The 20,780-nt window shown below is 42.3% G+C and overlaps 1 protein-coding gene and 1 long non-coding RNA gene across 2 annotated transcripts in view; one reads left to right on the top strand and one right to left on the bottom strand.

Annotated features, from left to right (window-relative positions):
• Positions 1 to 5,765, top strand: part of GDF11 (growth differentiation factor 11) — a 611,389-nt gene extending 605,624 nt beyond the window's left edge. The window contains exon 3 of the mRNA XM_063952588.1: positions 2,853 to 5,765. Coding sequence (XP_063808658.1) covers positions 2,853 to 3,233 — 381 coding nt within the window. The 3' untranslated portion in view covers positions 3,234 to 5,765. The remainder of the gene's footprint in view (positions 1 to 2,852) is intronic.
• Positions 1 to 20,780, bottom strand: part of LOC135012883 (uncharacterized) — a 307,860-nt gene that overhangs the window by 154,428 nt on the left and 132,652 nt on the right. Inside the window, exon 2 of the long non-coding RNA XR_010211728.1 lies at positions 3,855 to 3,935. This is a non-coding gene — a long non-coding RNA (uncharacterized LOC135012883). The remainder of the gene's footprint in view (positions 1 to 3,854; positions 3,936 to 20,780) is intronic.

Genomic DNA, 20,780 nt, shown 5'->3' with positions numbered 1-20,780 from the left:
TTACAAAGTAAATTGTAATATCTATCTATCTATCTATCTATCTATCTATCTATCTATCTATCTATCTATATATTCAATTGTGACTTTAAACAATGACAAAGTTATAAATTATTTACGTTGGTATAATGAATACATTATTAGCTTTTACATTCCTTATATTTTTTCTTTAAGGGAGAACTGTCTTCAAATATTAAGTGTAACTACGGTATCTATAATGTCTTATGTCAGTGAAATACAAAAAAATAATTGTGTGGTGCTCAAAAGGATCCGAGACTGAGGGGCATATGTAATAGAGACCAAGTTTGTCGAAGGTGCAGGATGCCGGCCAATTTCTGAGGTTTTTTTAAAGCGTCAATCATTTCCAAGATATGGTTTTGCCTTGTAAATAATTGGCGCTTTCAAATAAAACGTCCGAGATCGGCCAGCATCCTGCACCTATGGCAAACCCTCCATTACATATGCCCCTGAGTGTATTATGTTTGTTTTTCTTACAGTGTATTGTCTTGTGACAGTCTTGCGCTAATTGCTCTTTATCAAAAATTACCAACAATATAACAGTAAAAGCTTATTTTTAAAAACAACAGTCTACATTATTATACTATAAAACCTACAGAAGGTGATAACATTATCACATTGGCTGTTGAGGTGCAGCAAAGAATAACAAGTACTTTATTGCCAGTTGTTTTTGTCAACCTATATTATTTTTGGGGAAAATTCAGAGCCCTAAGATCACTGCTGTTTTATTCCAGTCTCATGCAAGAGAATTCAGCGGTTGGTCTAGGCTGGAATTGTGGTTTTAGTTTTTTTCAAAGTAAAATGTGCTAAATAGCATTTAACCAATCTTCCCTGTAAGAGTACTTTGGTGTGGACTTTATGTAATTCACTGGATCCTAATAAATATAGAAAATAGTAGGGGAAGAAATGTCCTTAATTTGTTCCATTACTTGACTTTTCCATATTCATTTTGGTACCTAAACTGCATAGTGTAAACCTACATTTAGTAAACAGAGATATGCATAAGGTTTGTTTGAAGGTGATACAGTACAATATATATTTGTATTTCTTCCACAAATTTTCTAAAGTGATGCCACATGTCCATGTTTACGCCTCTAGCAGACATCGGGATGCCACAAACACACTTGGTGCAAAGTTAGTCCATAAATGGTCCCTATTGCCATTCAACTAGTGCTTTGCAACTGTTTTGTTACTTAGTGCAGTGTTTTTATGTTTTTTACCGTATTGTATTCATAAATTTGAGCATATTTTGTCAATTTTTTTTAATCTTGGCCAACATTTTCAGCTGTGTATAGAGTAATAAAATAGATGGTGATGCTATATAATCTTGATAGTTTAATTGCAAATATAGAAATGATAAAAAAAATGATAAAAGTCTCCAAACATTAGTCTATTAGAGGCAACTTTTTATTGATCACCTGTCACCACTGGTTAATCATAAACTAGCAATGTCCACTGATCAGAGTTTGGAGTTATCTGTACTCTCCAATAGGATACATTATTCTATTTTATGAGTGTTTCTTTACCAGTCCTTAATGTTGCTTTCTTGACCAGAAAACATAAGCAGCTACTCTGAGACATAGACCTATAGATTACACTGTGTTCTGAACAGGGCCACCACCAGAAATATTTTGGTGCCTGCAACCTAATAAACAAGTCACTCGTCACCACCTTGGCTGTAATTGTGGAGTTTGTATATGCTCCCCTCACTTGCACGGTGTCCTCCCGGTACTCCGGTTTCCTCCCACAGTCTAAAAATATACTGGTATGTTAGTTGGCTCCCAAAAAAATTAACCCTAGCATGTAAGTGTGTTTGTGCACATGGGCAGACTAGATGGGCCAAGTGGTTCTTATCTGCCATCAATGTCTATGGGCCGGATGTAAGGTCGCACGAGTTTGGTGGGTGTGTAGTATGCTGTTCCGAACTCTGACTTTTTTTTAAAGGGGCAATCACTTACAAGGCATGATTTTGCTTTGGAAGTGATTGCCCCGCTAAAAAAAAGTCCAAGTTCGAGCGGCATCTTGCACACTCGCTGAACTTGGGTGGCATTACATCCCGCCCAAGGTTTCTATGTTAGCTCACCCTCATTCTGATGACTACAATACATAGTCTTCTCTGGAAACAAAACTGTCCCTTCTTGTGGTAACTATACAAAACTGGACCATAAATGTTGGCTAGTATATAAAGCACTCCCCAATTATGTAGCTATCATAAAATGCAAGCCCCCAATCTAAATGGTGGTGGCTGGTGTTTTAAGCAGGTCTCTACTGTAGTGCTTTGTGCATCAATAGGCTTCCAAGCTGGTGTCTTGCACCTATTTGGTGGCTAGTATATAAAGTAGGCCTCCAATCATGTGTCTTGCATCTAAATATTCCTCCAGTCTAGTGGCTAGTGTATATAGTGATGTATATAGCATTCCTTCAATCTGGTGTCCAGTGTATAGCAGACTGACTACATCCAGTCCCATGGTAATGTTGTGCAGTTGTCTGTCTTACATTAAACCAAATGAAAGGCAGCTCCTCTGGGCAAGTGGGAGAGTGGAAGTCTAGTAGTATGGAAGCTGAGCGTGCCAGGTCCTCTTCTTACCCTGTACCCCTCTGGTGGCACCCCTGGCACTAATTACCAGGTGTATTTTTCAGCAAGCTATACATCATATATGGCAGATAGTCAGACATCTTTTTTAATGCTAAACATAGAGTGATATAAGTATTTTTCATAGTGTTGGATAAAACCATTAGTTTTGCTTCTGTTTTGTTCAAAGTTACATTTATCCATGTATTGTTCCCTCCATATTGTGCAATTGTTTTTAAGCCTATATTTTTTTTCTCCCTTACAGCATCCATTTATTGAGCTGCGTGTGATGGAGAACAACAAGCGATCAAGGCGGAACCTGGGACTTGACTGTGATGAACACTCCACCGAGTCACGGTGCTGTCGTTACCCGCTCACTGTGGACTTTGAGGCCTTTGGCTGGGACTGGATTATTGCTCCCAAACGATACAAAGCTAATTATTGTTCTGGCCAGTGTGAATACATGTTCATGCAGAAGTACCCTCACACCCATCTTGTTCAGCAAGCAAATCCACGTGGATCTGCCGGCCCTTGCTGTACACCTACAAAGATGTCGCCTATTAACATGCTGTATTTTAATGACAAGCAACAAATTATCTATGGCAAGATCCCCGGAATGGTTGTAGACCGTTGTGGCTGTTCCTAAGACTTTGATTCTCTGTCTTTTATCTACTCATGCCCAACTTCTTTCTTTCTCTCAAGGGTACAACAGACCAAAATATGGTAATGGGTATAGTGCACTATTTATGCTACCACTCCCTCTATCCAACCCTAGTTAAGATGTTAGAAATTTTACAGTCGCTAAGTCCGATTTCTGCATTTAGTTAAGCTCTTGTAATGACTGCCATTGTCTTTACATCTGGTCAATATGGCACCTCAGTTTGGGTCCATACGTATATAATCTCACAAAACTAGTGGCAGTTCAAATCATAATGTGTCATATTGCACTAGATTAATGAGACCTGCGATCAGGTAGTCAGCTTACAATGAAAGATAAACCTCTTTCATTGCCAGAGGCTGCAACTATAAGGGGTATGAAGGGGATAAACTCCATTTATAGGATTATTTTGCTTCATTCAAATGTTTGCAAATTGTTGCAGATTAGGGCTAAAAAAATCTGTTTTGCACTTGGCAACTGCTTGATACATTGTGTTTTGGCACCAAGTCTTCTTTGAAGTGCATTGCATGGACTGCTTTGTGCTTTACATTCCATTCACTCATCCATAACTGCCCTATACTTATCTAATCACTGGAAATTCTCTCCTACCTTTAATCTTTTGCAACTCTTTCCTTAGAGGGGAGACTCCAGAAATACAACCTCTGGGGGTTGTTGCCTGTATCTTCTGCTCTGTGCAATACAAAATGCAAAGCATAAACTAAATAAAATGGCCCTGTAAGTCTCTATGTTGGCTAATTATATAATTTCTCTGTCCTTTCCATTGCACCTCTGTCATATGCCTTATGTAGCATATGTACAGTGAATCTTGTTGGAATACCAGTGACAAAGGTCAGGATCCGCAATCACATAGGGTAAACTAAACGTAACACTTGAAAATATATTTCAATAAGATACTTTGCTCCCCCAAAAAATTTAGTGCTTACCCTGTATTTTCTTCTACAGTAGTCCAGTGAGTATGACATCACAAAGTTTACTAGAGTGTCACAGTCTTAATGCTTCTCAGGGATTGGGCTAACATCAGATTTGAGTGAAGTTCCTTGTTATTTATCCCATATTTAATATTTTTTTTTTGTCACAAAGAATATGTAAAATACAGACCACATACTGTACAGCAACTCATTTCCATGTTTCAACAAAGCAAACTAACCAGCTCTGTAATTTCCATTCATTAGGACTGTGATCATCATATATAATTATTATATGTTCACTTTAGTAAATATCTGACTCTGTTTTGTTATCTAGGGCTTCCGTAATAGTGAAATAATAAACCAGGACACCCAAGTCTACCGAATTTTCACAATTAATTTCCTTTTAGGTCCCACATAAAGGATAAACCGTTCTAGGAACCTATTCTTATACATTTGAGCACTTCTCGAGATTGATATCGGGGAAAACAATTATTGTGAATAGTCTGTGTATGAATGAAAGGCGGAATGTCCCAGGAAAATCAGGGCATATGGAATCCTTACTCTTACCAGTCATTATTTGCAACTACAGTAAGAGATTATTATTATAACCTTTATATCCCCTTGGCATTTTGTCCAAAATCCATTATATACGGTAGATGGTATACAATTTCAGTGCCTCATAGTGACCAGTTCTAGAAATATAGTAGAACCACTTAATGTTCATATTCCTGATTAAAAATGTATAGGAAAAGTAGAGTCAGCATTGGATAAGGTCTGAAACATTTCACAACTGGGTCAATCAAATTGTAAGTCACATTTTAGTTTTTTGGTACGCTTTCTCATAAGCAATGTTATAATGACACCCTACAGTAGTAACAATGCAGGTATAAACACGATTGACAACATGGAAAGTATAGAAAACATATGCTCTTAAATACATCTATCTTTATGTTTTTTTTCTGACATACTGTACGTCTTCTTTATCAGTAGTTAGAACAACCCAGATTCCAAGGAACAGGCTCACTACAAATCTAGTATCAGCAATAACATTTCAAATAATAGTAGCTATTTGGGATGATAACTTGAGTGTAAGAGTGTTTCGTACAGTACTTGATAAACGTAGTGAAGAAAATCAAATAATTTTAGATTATTGCTACTAGAGAAATCTTTTATGGATATTTCTTCAGCAACAGAGGTTCAAAAGATCTCTCTTTTTTATTTTTTTTGGGGGGATCAATGGCACCATTTGCACTATAGAAGGTCTTTGGACCAGTGGAAGAAGAGATGCCATTTTTTGTTCCTGTGCAGTCTCCAACAGGCTCCAGACTTGAAGGGACAGGTTGTCCAGGTGCTGTACATTCTCTCTAGGAGGCACTGCACTGTAAGCATCCACATGCATCAGAGCTGTACATCCAGGACTACTTGAGGTAGTCCCTTCCAAGCTGGGACTGTCCATCTTTTATATATGTATGTTTACCTGTGTGAGTGGGAAGAGTTTGTAGCAGTTATAGGGAAAACAGTGTTGTTTAATGCTGGAAGGGTGATTACCTGCCATTAGAACAGCATGAAAAAAACGGAATGCCTATGTTGGGCGGGCGGGGAGGGGGGGATGGGTCGAGGGGAGGGGGGGGGCAATATCCTTATGCCAAATGTCAATTAAGCCCTGTGTTGCTGTCCAATCCTCCACAAATTTTAGTGGAGTATATCTGTCACAAACTTGACTTGACTGTGTAATCACTGAACAGCTGTTTGCAGCTTCAAGCTTTGAGCTACATCATGATCATTATTGCTCTAATTACATGATGCTCCCGTAACTACATGCGAAAGCATAAACCATTTACTGCACTTGCATTGGGCCGCAGGATTCTCTAACAGATGGATTATCTACCAGCTCTTTGAAAAAACATACAAGAAGGAATTTTCTTCTCTGTTGACTTTCCGTAATATCACTGCCCAATGTGACTGTAACCATCAATGACAGAGACTCTGATCAAGAACCTGGTGGTTACTAGTGGAACCTTTGTTCTTTTGCCTTATCAATGTGTACAAATGTATGTGCGTTTTATGACAAGTATTTATCCCATAAAAAATTGTTTATAAGAGCAGAGGTGACATGTTCTTATAAAAGGCTTCTATTTTGTTTTAATGGGAAAGAATGTTTTTGTGACTTATTATTTTTGGCGTCCATCCGCAAAATGGAGGAAACTTGGTGCTGTGAATTATATTCCTGTAAAGATATATCCTTCACACCTAAATAATTTCCATTATCTGTATAATTTAATACATTATTTAACTAAAACTAAGTTATGGCAAACACTGCTAGTCCAGGTATACCATAGCAACCAATTAGAATTTAGACACTTACAATTGAATAATATAAGTGATCTTTAAAAATACATCAGCATTATTACAGTCATAGATAAAAGCACATCACTACTTTGCTGCCAATTTACATGAATTTAAAGTTATTTCTTTGTTTCATGACACTATTGCCCCAAACACGATTTAATTTAGTGCTCTTGCAGATATATTCCTGAGGAATCCTTCTTACATAGGTGATATATCTGGGACTCAAGCTCAGACTGGCAATATGGAAAGGCAGGCATCTGCCAGAAGAGCCGGTGTCTCTGACAGTGTCTGGCCTTGACTCCTAAACCTTGGTAAAATTTGCTTCTTAGCCTCCACAACTAAGCCCTGGTTTGAATATAATAGTCTTGCCTCGTAGTCACTTTACACTTGGCCCCCACTGTGGTACTAGGTCAGTAGTAGCACCAGTAGGTAGACACAATTGTGATATACCAAGTGAATGATGGAGGCCTCTCGAGAATCTCTTGGTTAAGCAAAACTTTTTGGGCTTTCGAGGTATAGACCGATGTGGGCTGGCGTGCTTTGAAATCCAGGGCTGCTTTTAAGGCCCAATCCAACCATGATTAATCTATTGATGTTTGTATTGTATTTCCGGTTTCGTTTTGTGTGTTATATTTTTATCTTGCGGTATACTGTTTATATTGTCAATACTTTAACCACATTAATACATCTTTATGGCAGCACAGTAAAGTTTTGGTATGGTTGGATTTCTGATGGGAAGAACAATATCATTTTCAAGCACCTCATGCATGTATAAATGGTGTTACTATGTGATATGTTTTAGTACCTGTTATTGTAAATTTCATACACCCTAGCACCACCTCCTCCATTTTTATAGACTTTGTTTTGTACAATAAAGCACATTAATATAGCTTAAATTTGTTTTGGCTTATCTTATTTTATTTCCTTTATTAAGTTTAGTTGCTAGCAAAACTATATGATAAGTAATATTTAGTGTAACTCACAAAAATAGATCTAAAAGTTATTTTATTAAAACAGTACAAACCTTATAAAATATATCATTTTTGGCTTGCAAAAAATATGACAGCCCTTCACCATATTCTGTATCATACAAGAAGCTCAAACATACCTTACGTACATAAATACAATAAAAAAACATATCTGCTAGGTGAGTAACTAACATGAATTGACATCCTACAGTAATTAAATGCTTTCATATAGTAAATTGTATGAGGATGAAAACTTGCAGCAGTATTTTATTTTCAAAGGAATTCATGAGGCAAGAGGACCAATAGGGACTTGGAGGCCAGATAGAAGACTACTGTAGTTAATACTGAAAAAAATGACAGTATACATTTAGGGTATATGGTTGTATATATATTGAAACATGAGAGATTATGGAAGGGTATAGTAGATTAGAAGACATTCCAAACCCAAAGGATGTAGAAAGTCATAGGTACCATTGGATTAAGTGTAGAGCAATACATGTACTCTATCATTCATGAGAAGATGTCAGTAATAGACATGTGGACAGCACTGCCATCAGGTACCAAAATGGCCACCAACAGGGTGGCCAGTACTCCCATACTGGGCCCAGTCAGTACTCCTGTACCAGGCCCAGGCACCTGAACACAGAGTTAAATAAAAAAATCCATTACACTTATACGGCACAGCGTAAGCTGCTAGTGAAAGTTACATGAATGACTCATCACCCCAGGAAGAATGCTGCAGACACAGTACAGTAGTACAGAAATCTCACCTCAAGTGTCTGTAGCTTTATGTTTCCTCCCTACCAGTTTGAATGACTGTCCCAGTCTCCCACGTCTTTGTTTTTCCCAAACCCCCCCCCCAATTCACATTCTGCAGCACTACCCATGAGTGCCCCTGCCCCCTCCTCTCCACTTATGTACTTCTGCATCCAACTCTGCACTCCATGTGTACCTAATATCCCTCCCCCACTTCTTATATGTGCCTCTGGCCTGGGCAATTCCTCCATGTGATTACCTCTGTCCCCCTCCCCACCCCAAGTGTGCCTCTGAATACGTCCCTCCCCATGAGAGCCTCTTACCCCTCCTCTCTCCTCATAATTGCCTCTGCCTCCTTCTGCTTCCCATGTTTGCCTCTGAATCTTTCTCTCACTTCCCAGTCCACTTAACACCCCATGTGTGTTATTGCCCCTCCTTCACTTCCCATGTGTTATTGCCCCTTTCCACTTCCGATATGTGCCTCTGCACTCTTCTACCCCCTATGTGTGCCTCTGACCCTTCCTACACTTTTCATGTGTATCTCTGTGCCCCATGATTGCCTTTGCTCCTCTCCCCATGAGTGCCTCTGGATCCTTCCCTCCCATGAGAACCTCTTCCCCCTCCACTCCACATGTGTGCCTCTGACACCGTCGCTCTTTCTTTCTTTCTTTCTTTCTTTCTTTCTTTCTTTCTTTCTTTCTCTTTACTCTTATACCACACATTTCTCTCCATTCATCTTCCACTTCTATCCCCTTTATGTCTTTCCATCCTCACCTTCTGTCTGTTGTACATAGAACTGTGGCCATTGGCTGCTTATCAGAAGAGGCGTGGCTGAAGGGAAGTACAACCATGTTCAATGCCATATAACTGAATCTAAGGATGGCAGGTAAGTAAAATTTTCATGTGTTAAATCACTCACAAATCCACACTACACTTTTGCACCCTCCATGGTGGAAGTTTGGGTTTGGAGGGGCCCCAGGATACTGGGGTACTGGGCCCCAGGATCTCTTATGGCAGACCTGGGTACCAAGATGGAGGTCTCAGGAGAAGAATTAATTTAAGACATGTGTTATACAACACTAAATTATGTGAATGCAGCAGGATGAATGACTACATTGACAAAATTATGTCTATTTCTCAACAACTAGTGTCTGTTGGAGTGAAATTAAACCATGAAAAGATCCCTACAGTGATACTGCAAAACTTGATGCCTCAGTTTGACTTCCTAGTTGTGGCATTAGAAGCAAAAACAAAAGTTAACCACAGACACAGTAAAAGTTACTATAATTCCAAGGGTATGCGGTCTATAGATCTACAATGTCTAGGTAGACAGTCAATAGGTCAACACCAAATGGTTGACATGCATTAGGTTAACATGGTCAAAAGGTTAACACAGTCATTAGGTTGACATGTAAATAGTTGACAGTTCTTATGGTCGACAGGTACAAAAGGCTTACATGTTCAATGGAAACAGCATAAGGTCAGCATGAGTTTTTTCCATTTTTTTTACTTTTCATTTTTTATTATCCATGAGGACTACAATTGGGAATAGCAACTTGTGCCAAGTGAAGCCTGAAGCATGGCAAGCGAAGCAAGGCATGCAAGGGGATGCGGTACACTAATTGGGGTTTAGTGTGCTGTGACAGCAAAAATTACACCCAAAAAATAAAAAAAAGTTGGGTCAACCTTTTTCTGCGTCGTCCATTTCATGTGTCGACCTTTTGTACTTGTCAACTTTTTCTGATGCCAACCTTTTAGAGGTCTACCTAATGACCATATCAACCTTTTGTCCATGCCGACCTTTTCACTGTCAAACATTTGGTGTCTACCTTTTAATTGTAGACCTACTTTCAATTGAAGATCTATTGAACTGAAGCCAGTTCCAAGAACGTGTGCCCATTAAGTCAACCACAAATAGGTTGAACTCGATGGACAATTGTCTTTTTTCAACCTCAGATACTATGTTACTATGTTACTATGTTACTGCACTGAAAAGAGCAAAAAAAAAAAATCCTATGCAAAGTATGCAGTGCAATGGCAAAGATGAATCAGCACTGAGAATTACAGATAGCTGCAAGGAAGATTGCTGGTATATCGATTCAGGCTCATCAATGTATTTCAGCTGCATTGAGGAATGGTTCACCACTCTAACGAAATGTGACCCTATCAAATTAAAGTGATTGGCAATGAAATGCTAACAACTACAAAAGTCAGAACAATTAAAACCCACTTGAAAATTTGGGAAAAGAACAAAATTAACAGAAATCAAATAATTGCTTTATGAGAGGGAAATAAATCTTATAGTCATCAGTGTCCTAGAACAAAGGGACCATAATAGCAACAGGCACAAGTTGTCAACAATTGTACATCCTTGATACCCAGCACTGTTACGATGATGACGAGTCTGGCATACAGGATTTGGTCACCTTGGCTAAGAGTGTGTTCAAAAGTTACTGAATGGGATGGTCACACGAATGTTAGTGACTAACATAGAGAAACCCGTATGTGAGAGCTGCATATTAGGGAAACAAAGCCATCAGCCATTTTCCAAGTTTGCAAGCAGAGCTGCAGTACCACTTGAGACAGTATATACAGATGTATGTGATCTGATGGAAGTAAGTCAGTAAGTGGATACAGATGCTTTGTAATGGTCACAAAAATGACACACGTGTGTATATAATCAGAGAGAAGTCTGAAGTAGCAAAGAAGACTACAAACTACAACATACTTATAGAGAATCGAACCATACAGACTCAAGACCCTGAGATGATATAGTGGAGGAGAATATCTAAATAGAGAGGTGGAATTATTCTTGAAGAAATATGAAATAGAGTATCATTTGACCATTGCCTATACTATGCTTGCTGCAAAGGTGTCATACTTGACTCTGAACTGTCCTTTGTTCCCCACATTCTGTCTCCAAATCATGTTATATACATCTAAAAACATATCCAGAATGTGAAGATATCTAAGTCATGCACTCATTATCTCCTGCATTGATTATTGAAATAGTCTCCTTACTGGTCTTCCTCAAAATAGACTCTAACCACTACAATCCATTTTGAATGCTGCTGCGAGGCTGATCTTTCCCACTAAATGTACATCATCTGCTGATTCACACTGTTAGTCCCTTCATTGGTTACCGGTATTCTATCTAATTCAATATAAAACAACATTACTCACGCATAAGGTGATTAACCAAACTAAACCAACTTATATCTCTTTGCTTATCTAAAAATATCTTTCAACCCGACCTTATCACTATGCACAAGATCTGCGTCTCTCATCCACATGCATTAGCTGCTCCTTTTCATGGTTACAGAACTTTTTTTGGCTGCAACTACTCTGTGGAATGATCTCCCATGCACAATGAGACTATTCTGTAACACTCTAATCGATACTGGATCAGGTAGTTGCAGGTAAGTATGTACTACACTACTTCTTTTTGTCAGTATGCTAAGTATATAAATTCAGTATCTTCAGTCCTTGTTTTCTCACAGGTGTTCCGTCATCCAGTTCTTCACAGAGAGGCGAACAAGAATTCCACAGGAAGAATTGATGGAAGAAGTTGCTAGGCAGTGTATTTATTGACCATTATTCCTTAAATAGATTTCAGTATGCTCACAGATGTTCCACAGCATAATAACATTAAGTCAACTATGCATAGTTGTAACACTCAAGAACAGTAAAATAATTTTGTCTCTGTCTATTTTTATACTCTGTTTCGATGGGTCACTTCTCAACAGACTAACATGAACAATACATTCCCTGAAAGTCAGACAAATCAGTATGGCTTCAGCCAACTGTATGAGTCAGTACCCGACCCACAGTATAATGTCCCTGCCGGCTTATCTGAGTACTCTTTTCCCTTCATTGGTGCACATTGAGAGGATACCTGAGGGGGGTATATTAACTGCTTTATTTCTCTACTGAATGGGACCAGTGTCTCTTAAGAATGAATCCTTGTTACTAGTCTCTGGAGTAATGAATTGCTTAGCTAGAGCCCATAAATTCCCTTTCCTGTACGAATCTGGCTACGCTGTAACCGTTATTGTATTCCAGTAAGAACCTTTGATACACATAGGTAACAATACAGCTGATAGGATCCTGTTCTGTCTCTAAATGGCAGCTGTGCGGGTGATAGGCGAATCATGAGCTAGACGTTTCCTTAACAAAATGGTAAGTATTTCCGATAGCGACGGTAGGTGAGAAACGGTAATGTCCTGACTAGACTTTAAGTGTCACGGGATGTGGTACTACTCAATCTTTCTCTAAAAGTCTACCACAGGTCCCTGCGAAAGCTGAGGTTACTGAGTGCTTAGAAGCTATTGGCAACGTTCAATCTCTGCCTGACGCTGTACAATCAGAGGTATATGAGTACATGGAAAAATAAGATTTTACTCACCGGTAAATCTATTTCTCGTAGTCCGTAGTGGATGCTGGGAACTCCGTAAGGACCATGGGGAATAGACGGGCTCCGCAGGAGACTGGGCACTCTAAAAGAAAGATTAGGTACTATCTGGTGTGCACTGGCTCCTCCCACTATGACCCTCCTCCAGACCTCAGTTAGGATACTGTGCCCGGAAGAGCTGACACAATAAGGAAGGATTTTGAATCCCGGGTAAGACTCATACCAGCCACACCAATCACACCGTATAACTTGTGATACTATACCCAGTTAACAGTATGAAATATAACTGAGCCTCTCAACAGATGGCTCAACAATAACCCTTAGTTAGGCAATAACTACATACAAGTATTGCAGACAATCCGCACTTGGGATGGGCGCCCAGCATCCACTACGGACTACGAGAAATAGATTTACCGGTGAGTAAAATCTTATTTTCTCTGACGTCCTAGTGGATGCTGGGAACTCCGTAAGGACCATGGGGATTATACCAAAGCTCCCAAACGGGCGGGAGAGTGCGGATGACTCTGCAGCACCGAATGAGAGAACTCAAGGTCCTCCTCAGCCAGGATATCAATTTTGTAGAATTTAGCAAACGTGTTTGCCCCTGACCAAGTTGCAGCTCGGCAAAATTGTAAAGCCGAGACCCCTCGGGCAGCCGCCCAAGATGAGCCCACTTTCCTCGTGGAATGGGCTTTTACTGATTTAGGATGCGGCAATCCAGCCGCAGAATGCTCCAGCTGAATTGTGCTACAAATTCAGAGAGCAATAGTCTGCTTAGAAGCAGGAGCACCTATTTTGTTGGGTGCCTACAGGATAAAAAGCGAGTCAGTTTTCCTGACTCCAGCCGTCCTGGAAATATAAATTTTTAAGGCCCTGACTACGTCCAGTAACTTGGAATCTTCCAAGTCCCTAGTAGCCGCAGGCACTACAATAGGTTGGTTCAAGTGAAAAGCTGATACCACCTTAGGGAGAAACTGGGGACGAGTCCTCAATTCTGCCCTATCCATATGGAAAATCAGATAAGGGCTTTTACATGACAAAGCCGTCAATTCTGACACACGCCTGGCCGAAGCCAAGGCCAATAACATGACCACTTTCCACGTGAGATATTTCAAATCCACAGTTTTAAGTGGCTCAAACCAATGTGATTTTAAGAAACTCAACACCACGTTGAGATCCCAAGGTGCCACAGGAGGCACAAAAGGGGGCTGAATATGTAGCACTCCCTTTACAAATGTCTGAACTCCAGGCAGTGAAGCCAGTTCTTTCTGGAAGAAAATCGACAGAGCCGAAATCTGGACCTTAATGGAACCCAATTTTAGGCCCATAGTCACCCCAAACTGTAGGAAGTGCAGAAAACGACCCAGCTGAAATTCCTCTGTTGGGGCCTTCCTGGCCTCACACCACGCAACATATTTTCGCCAAATACGGTGATAATGGTTTGCGGTTACTTCTTTCCTGGCTTTTATCAGCGTAGGAATGACTTCTTCCGGAATGCCCTTTTCCTTTAGGATCCGGAATTCAACCGCCATGCCGTCAAACGCAGCCACGGTAAGTCTTGGAACAGACAGGGCCCCTGCTGTAGCAGATCCTGTCTGAGCGGTAGAGGCCATGGGTCCTCTGATATCATTTCTTGAAGTTCTGGGTACCAAGCTCTTCTTGGCCCACCCGGAACCACGAGTATCGTTCTTACTCCTCGTTTTCTTATTATTCTCAGTACCTTTGGTATGAGAGGCAGAGGAGGGAATACATAAACCGACTGGTACACCCACGGTGTCACTGGAGCGTCCACAGCTATTGCCTGAGGGTCCCTTGACCTGGCGCAATATCTAGTTTTTTGTTTAGGCGGGACGCCATCATGTCCACCTGTGGCCTTTCCCAACGGTTTACCAACAGTTGGAAGACTTCTGGATGAAGTCCCCACTCTCCCGGGTGTAGGTCGTGTCTGCTGAGGAAGTCTGCTTCCCAGTTGTCCACTCCCGGAATGAACACTGCTGACAGTGCTAAGACGTGATTTTCCGCCCATCGGAGAATCCTTGTGGCACCTGCCATCGCCATCTTGCTTCTTGTGCCGCCCTGTCGGTTTACATGGGCGACTGCCGTGATGTTGTCTGATTGGATCAGTACCGGCTGGTTTTGAAGCAGAGGCCTTGCCAGACTTAGGGTATTGTAAATGGCCCGCAGTTCAAAAATATTTATGTGTAGGGACGACTCCTGACTTGACCAAATTCCTTGGAAATTTCTTCCCTGTGTGACTGCCCCCCAGCCTCGAAGGCTGGCATCCGTGGTTACCAGGACCCAGTCCTGTATGCCGAATCTGCGGCCCTCTTGAAGATGAGCACTTTGCAGCCACCACAGTAGAGATACCCTGGTCCTTGGAGACAGGGTTATCAGCCGATGCATCTGAAGATGCGATCCCGACCACTTGTCCAAGAGGTCCCACTGAAAGGTTCTTGCATGGAACCTGCCGAATGGAATTTTGCTTCGTAAGAAGCTACCATTTTTCCCAGGACTCGTGTGCAGTGATGCACCGATACCTGTTTTGGTTTCAGGAGGTCTCTGACTAGAGATGACAGCTCCTTGGCTTTCTCCTGCGGGAGAAACACTTTTTTCTGTTCTGTGTCCAGAACCATCCCCAGGAACAGTAGGCGTGTGGTAGGAACCAGCTGTGACTTTGGAATGTATAGAATCCATCCGTGCTGTTGTAGCACTTCCCGAGATAGTGCTACTCCGACCAACAACTGCTCCTTGGACCTCGCCTTTATAAGGAGATCGTCCAAGTACGGGATAATTAAAACTCCCTTTTTTCGAAGGAGTATCATCATTTCTGCCATTACCTTGGTAAAGACCCTCGGTGCCGTGGACAGTCCAAACGGCAGTGTTTGGAATTGGTAATGGCAATCCTGTACCACAAATCTGAGGTACTCCTGGTGAGGATGGTAAATGGGGACATGTAGGTAAGCATCCTTGATGTCCAGGGATACCATGTAATCCCCCTCCTCCAGGCTTGCAATAACCGCCCTGAGCGATTCCATCTTGAACTTGAATTTTTTTATGTATGTGTTCAAGGATTTCAAATTTAAAATGGGTATCACCGAACCGTCCGGTTTCGGTACCACAAACAGTGTGGAATAGTAACCCCGTCCTTGTTGAAGTAGGGGCACCTTGACTATCACCTGCTGGGAATACAGCTTGTGAATTGCCTCTAGCACAGCCTCCCTGCTTGAGGGAGTTGTCGGCAAGGCAGATTTGAGGAAACGGCGGGGGGGGGGACGCCTCGAATTCCAGCTTGTACCCCTGAGATTCTACTTGAAGGATCCAGGGATCCACCTGTGAGCGAGCCCACTGATCGCTGAAATTTTTGAGGCGGCCCCCCACCGTACCTGGCTACGCCTGTGGAGCCCCCGCGTCATGCGGTGGACTCAGAGGAAGCGGGGGAAGAATTTTGATTCTGGGAACTGGCTGACTGGTGCAGCTTTTTCCCTCTTCCCTCGTCTCTGTGCAGAAAGGAAGCGCCTTTGACCCGCTTGCTTTTCTGAAGCCGAAAGGACTGTACCTGATAATACAGTGCTTTCTTAGGCTGCGAGGAAACCTGAGGTAAAAAAATTTCTTCCCAGCTGTTGCTGTGGATACGAGGTCCCAGAGACCATCCCCAAACAATTCCTCACCCTTATAAGGCTCTATGTGCCTTTTAAAGTCAGCATCACCTGTCCAGTGTCGGGTCTCTAATACCCTCCTGACAGAATGGACATTGCATTAATTCTGGATGCCAGCCGGCAAAATATCCCTCTGTGCATTCCTCATATATAAGACGACGTCTTATGTTCGCAAAATAGTATCCCTGTTTGACAGGGTTACAGACCACGCTGCAGCAGCACTATCTGCAGGTCTCAGTCTAGTACCTGAGTGTGTAAATACAGACTTCAGGATAGCCTCCTGCTTTTTATCAGCAGGTACCTTCAAAGTGGCCGTATCCTAAGACGGCAGTGCCACCTTTTTTGAAAAACGTGTGAGCGCCTTATCCACCCTAGGGGATATCTCCCAGCGTAACTTATCCTCTGGCGGGAAAGGGTACGCCATCAGTAACTTTTTAGAAATTACCAGTTTCTTATCGGGGGAACCCACGCTTTTTCACACTTCATTCACTCATTTGATGGGGGAACAAAACACTGCCTGCTTTTTCTCCCCAAACATAAAACCCTTTTTTAGTGGTACTTGGGTTAATGTCCGAAATGTGTAACACATTTTTTATTGCCGGGATCATGTAACGGATGTTCCTAGTGGATTGTGTATATGTCTCAACCTCGTCGACACTGGAGTCAGACTCCGTGTCGACATCTGTGTCTGCCATCTGAGGGAGCGGGCGTTTTTGAGCCCCTGATGGCCTTTGAGACGCCTGGGCAGGCGCGGGCTGAGAAGCCGGCTGTCCCACAGCTGTTACGTCATCCAGCCTTTTATGTAAGGAGTTGACACTGTCGGTTTATACCTTCCACCTATCCATCCACTCTGGTGTCGGCCCCACAGGGGGCGACATCACATTTATCGGCATCTGCTCTGCCATCACATAAGCCTCCTCATCAAAAGTGTCGACACAGCCGTACCGACACACCGCACACACACACAGGGAATGCTCTGACTGAGGACAGGACCCCACACAGCCCTTTGGGGAGACAGAGAGAGAGTATGCCAGCACACACCAGAGCGCTATATAATTTTGGGATTAACACTATATTGAGTGAATTTTTCCCAATAGCTGCTTGTATATACAATATTGCGCCTAAATTTTGTGCCCCCCCTCTCTTTTTAACCTTTTGAGCCTGAAAACTACAGGGGAGAGCCTGGGGAGCTGTCTTCCAGCTGCACTGTGAAGAGAAAATGGCGCCAGTGTGCTGAGGGAGAAGCCCCGCCCCTTTTTCAACTGACTTTCTCCCGCTTTTTCTGGAATACTGGCAGGGGTAATTTTACATCTATATAGTCTCTAGGACTATATATGATGTAGATTTGCCAGCCAAGGTGTCATATATTGCCCTCAGGGCGCCCCCCCCCCAGCGCCCTGCACCGTCAGTGACCGGAGTGTGAAGTGTGCATGAGGAGCAATGGCGCACAGCTGCAGTGCTGTGCGCTACCTTGGTGAAGACCGAAGTCTTCTGCCACCGATTTTCCGGACCTCTTCTTGCTTCTGGCTCTGTAAGGGGGACGGCGGCGCGGCTCCGGGAACGAACACCAAGGCCAGTTCCATGCGGTCGATCCCTCTGGAGCTAATGGTGTCCAGTAGCCTAAGAAGCCCAAGCTAGCTGCAAGCAAGTAGGTTCGCTTCTTCTCCCCTTAGTCACTCGATGCAGTGAGCCTGTTGCCCGCAGGTCTCACTGTAAAATAAAAAACCTAAAATAAACTTTCTTTCTAGGAGCTCAGGAGAGCCCCTAGTGTGCATCCAGCTCGGCCGGGCACAGAAATCTAACTGAGGTCTGGAGGAGGGTCATAGTGGGAGGAGCCAGTGCACACCAGATAGTACCTAATCTTTCTTTTAGAGTGCCCAGTCTCCTGCGGAGCCCGTCTATTCCCCATGGTCCTTACGGAGTTACCAGCATCCACTAGGACGTCAGAGAAAGGTGGTTCTTCTAATCTATATCTGGTTAGATACTGCGTTGTCTCAACGGGGTTTATGATCTCTGTGTATGGGGCTATATCAATCACTAGCTCAAATATTCACTGTCTGTGTCTCAATGCTGTTGCTGTGTGTGACAGGATGCTGGGCTGGCTATGTATAGTTTCACTGACCATTCAATATAGATACTCAGAGCAGCACAGCTTATACAGCCACTCCGGATCCACCTCCCAGCCTGCCTGCTATCTATCTCAATTCTGCTGCCTCTGAAGCGACTCCGCCTCAGGTTGTCACTCACGATTGCAGGCCACCTCCTCTGGCTGTCTAGTACAGGTTAGCGCCGCCTTCAGTCTGCCCACAGGGGAATGTCATCACTCAAGCCCCACTGCTGACGCCTCCTCCAGCTACACAGAGCATGCCCTGGGACGCCTTCTCTGATCCACCCAGCGCAGTGGCGCACCCAGGGGGGGTTTCCGAGCACCCAGAAACCCCCCTCCACTAAAAAAAAAAAAAAAAAATTTTTTTTTTTTTTTTTTGCTGCATGAGTATTATTAATGGCTGTCTAGCATCCTCTGCAGCCTGCTGTCTTCCTGGTGGCACTTGTAAGTGCAATAAAAGTTAACTTTATTTTAATTATAGTACATATATATCCATGTGCATACATATATACACATGTATATATATACATACATACATATAAACAAACACACACACACACACACACACACACTTATGATAGATATATATATATATATATATATATATACATGTGTATATATATGTGTACTGTATGTGTGTGTACATATATATATATATATAATGTATGCACGTTTAATATGCTATGTATATGTGTATATGTATGTGTGTGTGTATGTGTGTGTGTGTGTGTGTATATATATATATATATATATATATAGGTATACCAAAGGACGGCACTCACTGGTCTCACACAGAACTAATAAACAGAGTCCTCTTGTCAACGTTTCGAGTTTATTTCAACCCGTCATCAGGATACACATAACACATAACAAATGACAAAGACATACCTTATATACCCCTCCATGTTGCCAAACGAGCGCGCGCCACACCAAGTTCCCAGCTGTCTAATCAGTGTAATCAGTGTAGTCAGTGTGAACACACTCCTCCCGGAAGTCCACATACGAGAACACATCGCGTCCGGTTGCCTTAGCAACCTGTAACAGACTCCGGGCCAACAAATATGACTCACACCAATAGCGGTGCATGCCATAGTACACTTCACTGTAGAACCAATCAGCAGACGTATCACTTCTCTCACACGGAGCTTACCGGCTACCGTGGCCATTACCATAGCAACCTAGTAGAGCTGGTAACAAACGCTAAAAGTAGCGTACAGTATCCATGGCAACCCGTTTGGCAACATAGATTAACAATACCACCACATATCTATAGCAATTAGAAAAACACAATATTATCTAAACTCATAATTACCAACACAGAATAAAGTGCACAGTGCATGAAGAGCAATCATAAACAACCTTCAAGTACAATTTATAAGGGCATTTCATAACGTCACTAAAACTATGTACATATAAGGCTATACTCATAACATTGCCAGATAGAATCTGAATCAAAATATCATATCTGGATTAAAGCGTAAAAATCACAGTTACTACCAATACATATTGTAAGTGAGGTGATCATTAAGGCCCCTGGGTTTAACAGTATCCAACACCTGAATCCATTTTGTCTCAATCTGTAACAGCCTCTTTGTCACAACTGAGGGCCTGAGCTGACGGGAGGCAGCCTCAGTTGTAGGGGCTGAGATGTACCGGAACCTGGGAGGTTGTATCAGACCCCTGGACATGTAAGTAACATGAATAATAACTGCCCGAAGGCGTGACCACGACAACTTAGATAAAAGTCAATGATGTTTATTATGACAACTCCGCATCACAGCAGCAATAAAAGAAAACGTAAAAGTCAGCAAAGAATAAATACAGTTCCTGAGTACTACAGCATGGCAGGAGCCACAGGGCACTGGTAGTGTGAGATAGTTCTTATGATCTTCTAGATGGAAAGTCCTTACCAGGCCCGGCTGTAGCAATGGAGATAACCCAGGATTGTACCAGCTGGTGTTCCAGGAAGAGCTGGGTTGCTGAAGGTAAAACAGCTGCTGTGGATACTGGCTGGAACCAGACTGTTGTTAGCACGGAGTGGATACTGGCTGGAACCAGTTAAATAATAAATGAACTTTGGGAGCGATGAAATGTGAACTGAAATGTAGAACTTGAGAGCGGAGAAATAATAATTCCGGTGGAGAGTGGTAAAGTGTAGAAAGGACACCGGCCCTTTAAGGGAAGCTGTACTCTGCTGGAAGCTGAGGCTGGAAGCAGGTAGTGTTGTAGCTGGAAACAGATGAATCCACAATGGATTGGAGAGTCAGGCTACACCGCAGGTGGAATGCTGGTGCGGGTCTCTATGGTGGAAGTCTTGAGACAGGAGCTGGAACCTGGAAGACAATCATAGAAGAGAGAC

Source organism: Pseudophryne corroboree, chromosome 2, assembly GCF_028390025.1.
Source record: "Pseudophryne corroboree isolate aPseCor3 chromosome 2, aPseCor3.hap2, whole genome shotgun sequence".
Lineage (NCBI taxonomy): Eukaryota > Metazoa > Chordata > Amphibia > Anura > Myobatrachidae > Pseudophryne > Pseudophryne corroboree.
Note: the sequence above shows the minus strand (reverse complement) of the source record. Positions and strands in the feature narration are given on the sequence as shown.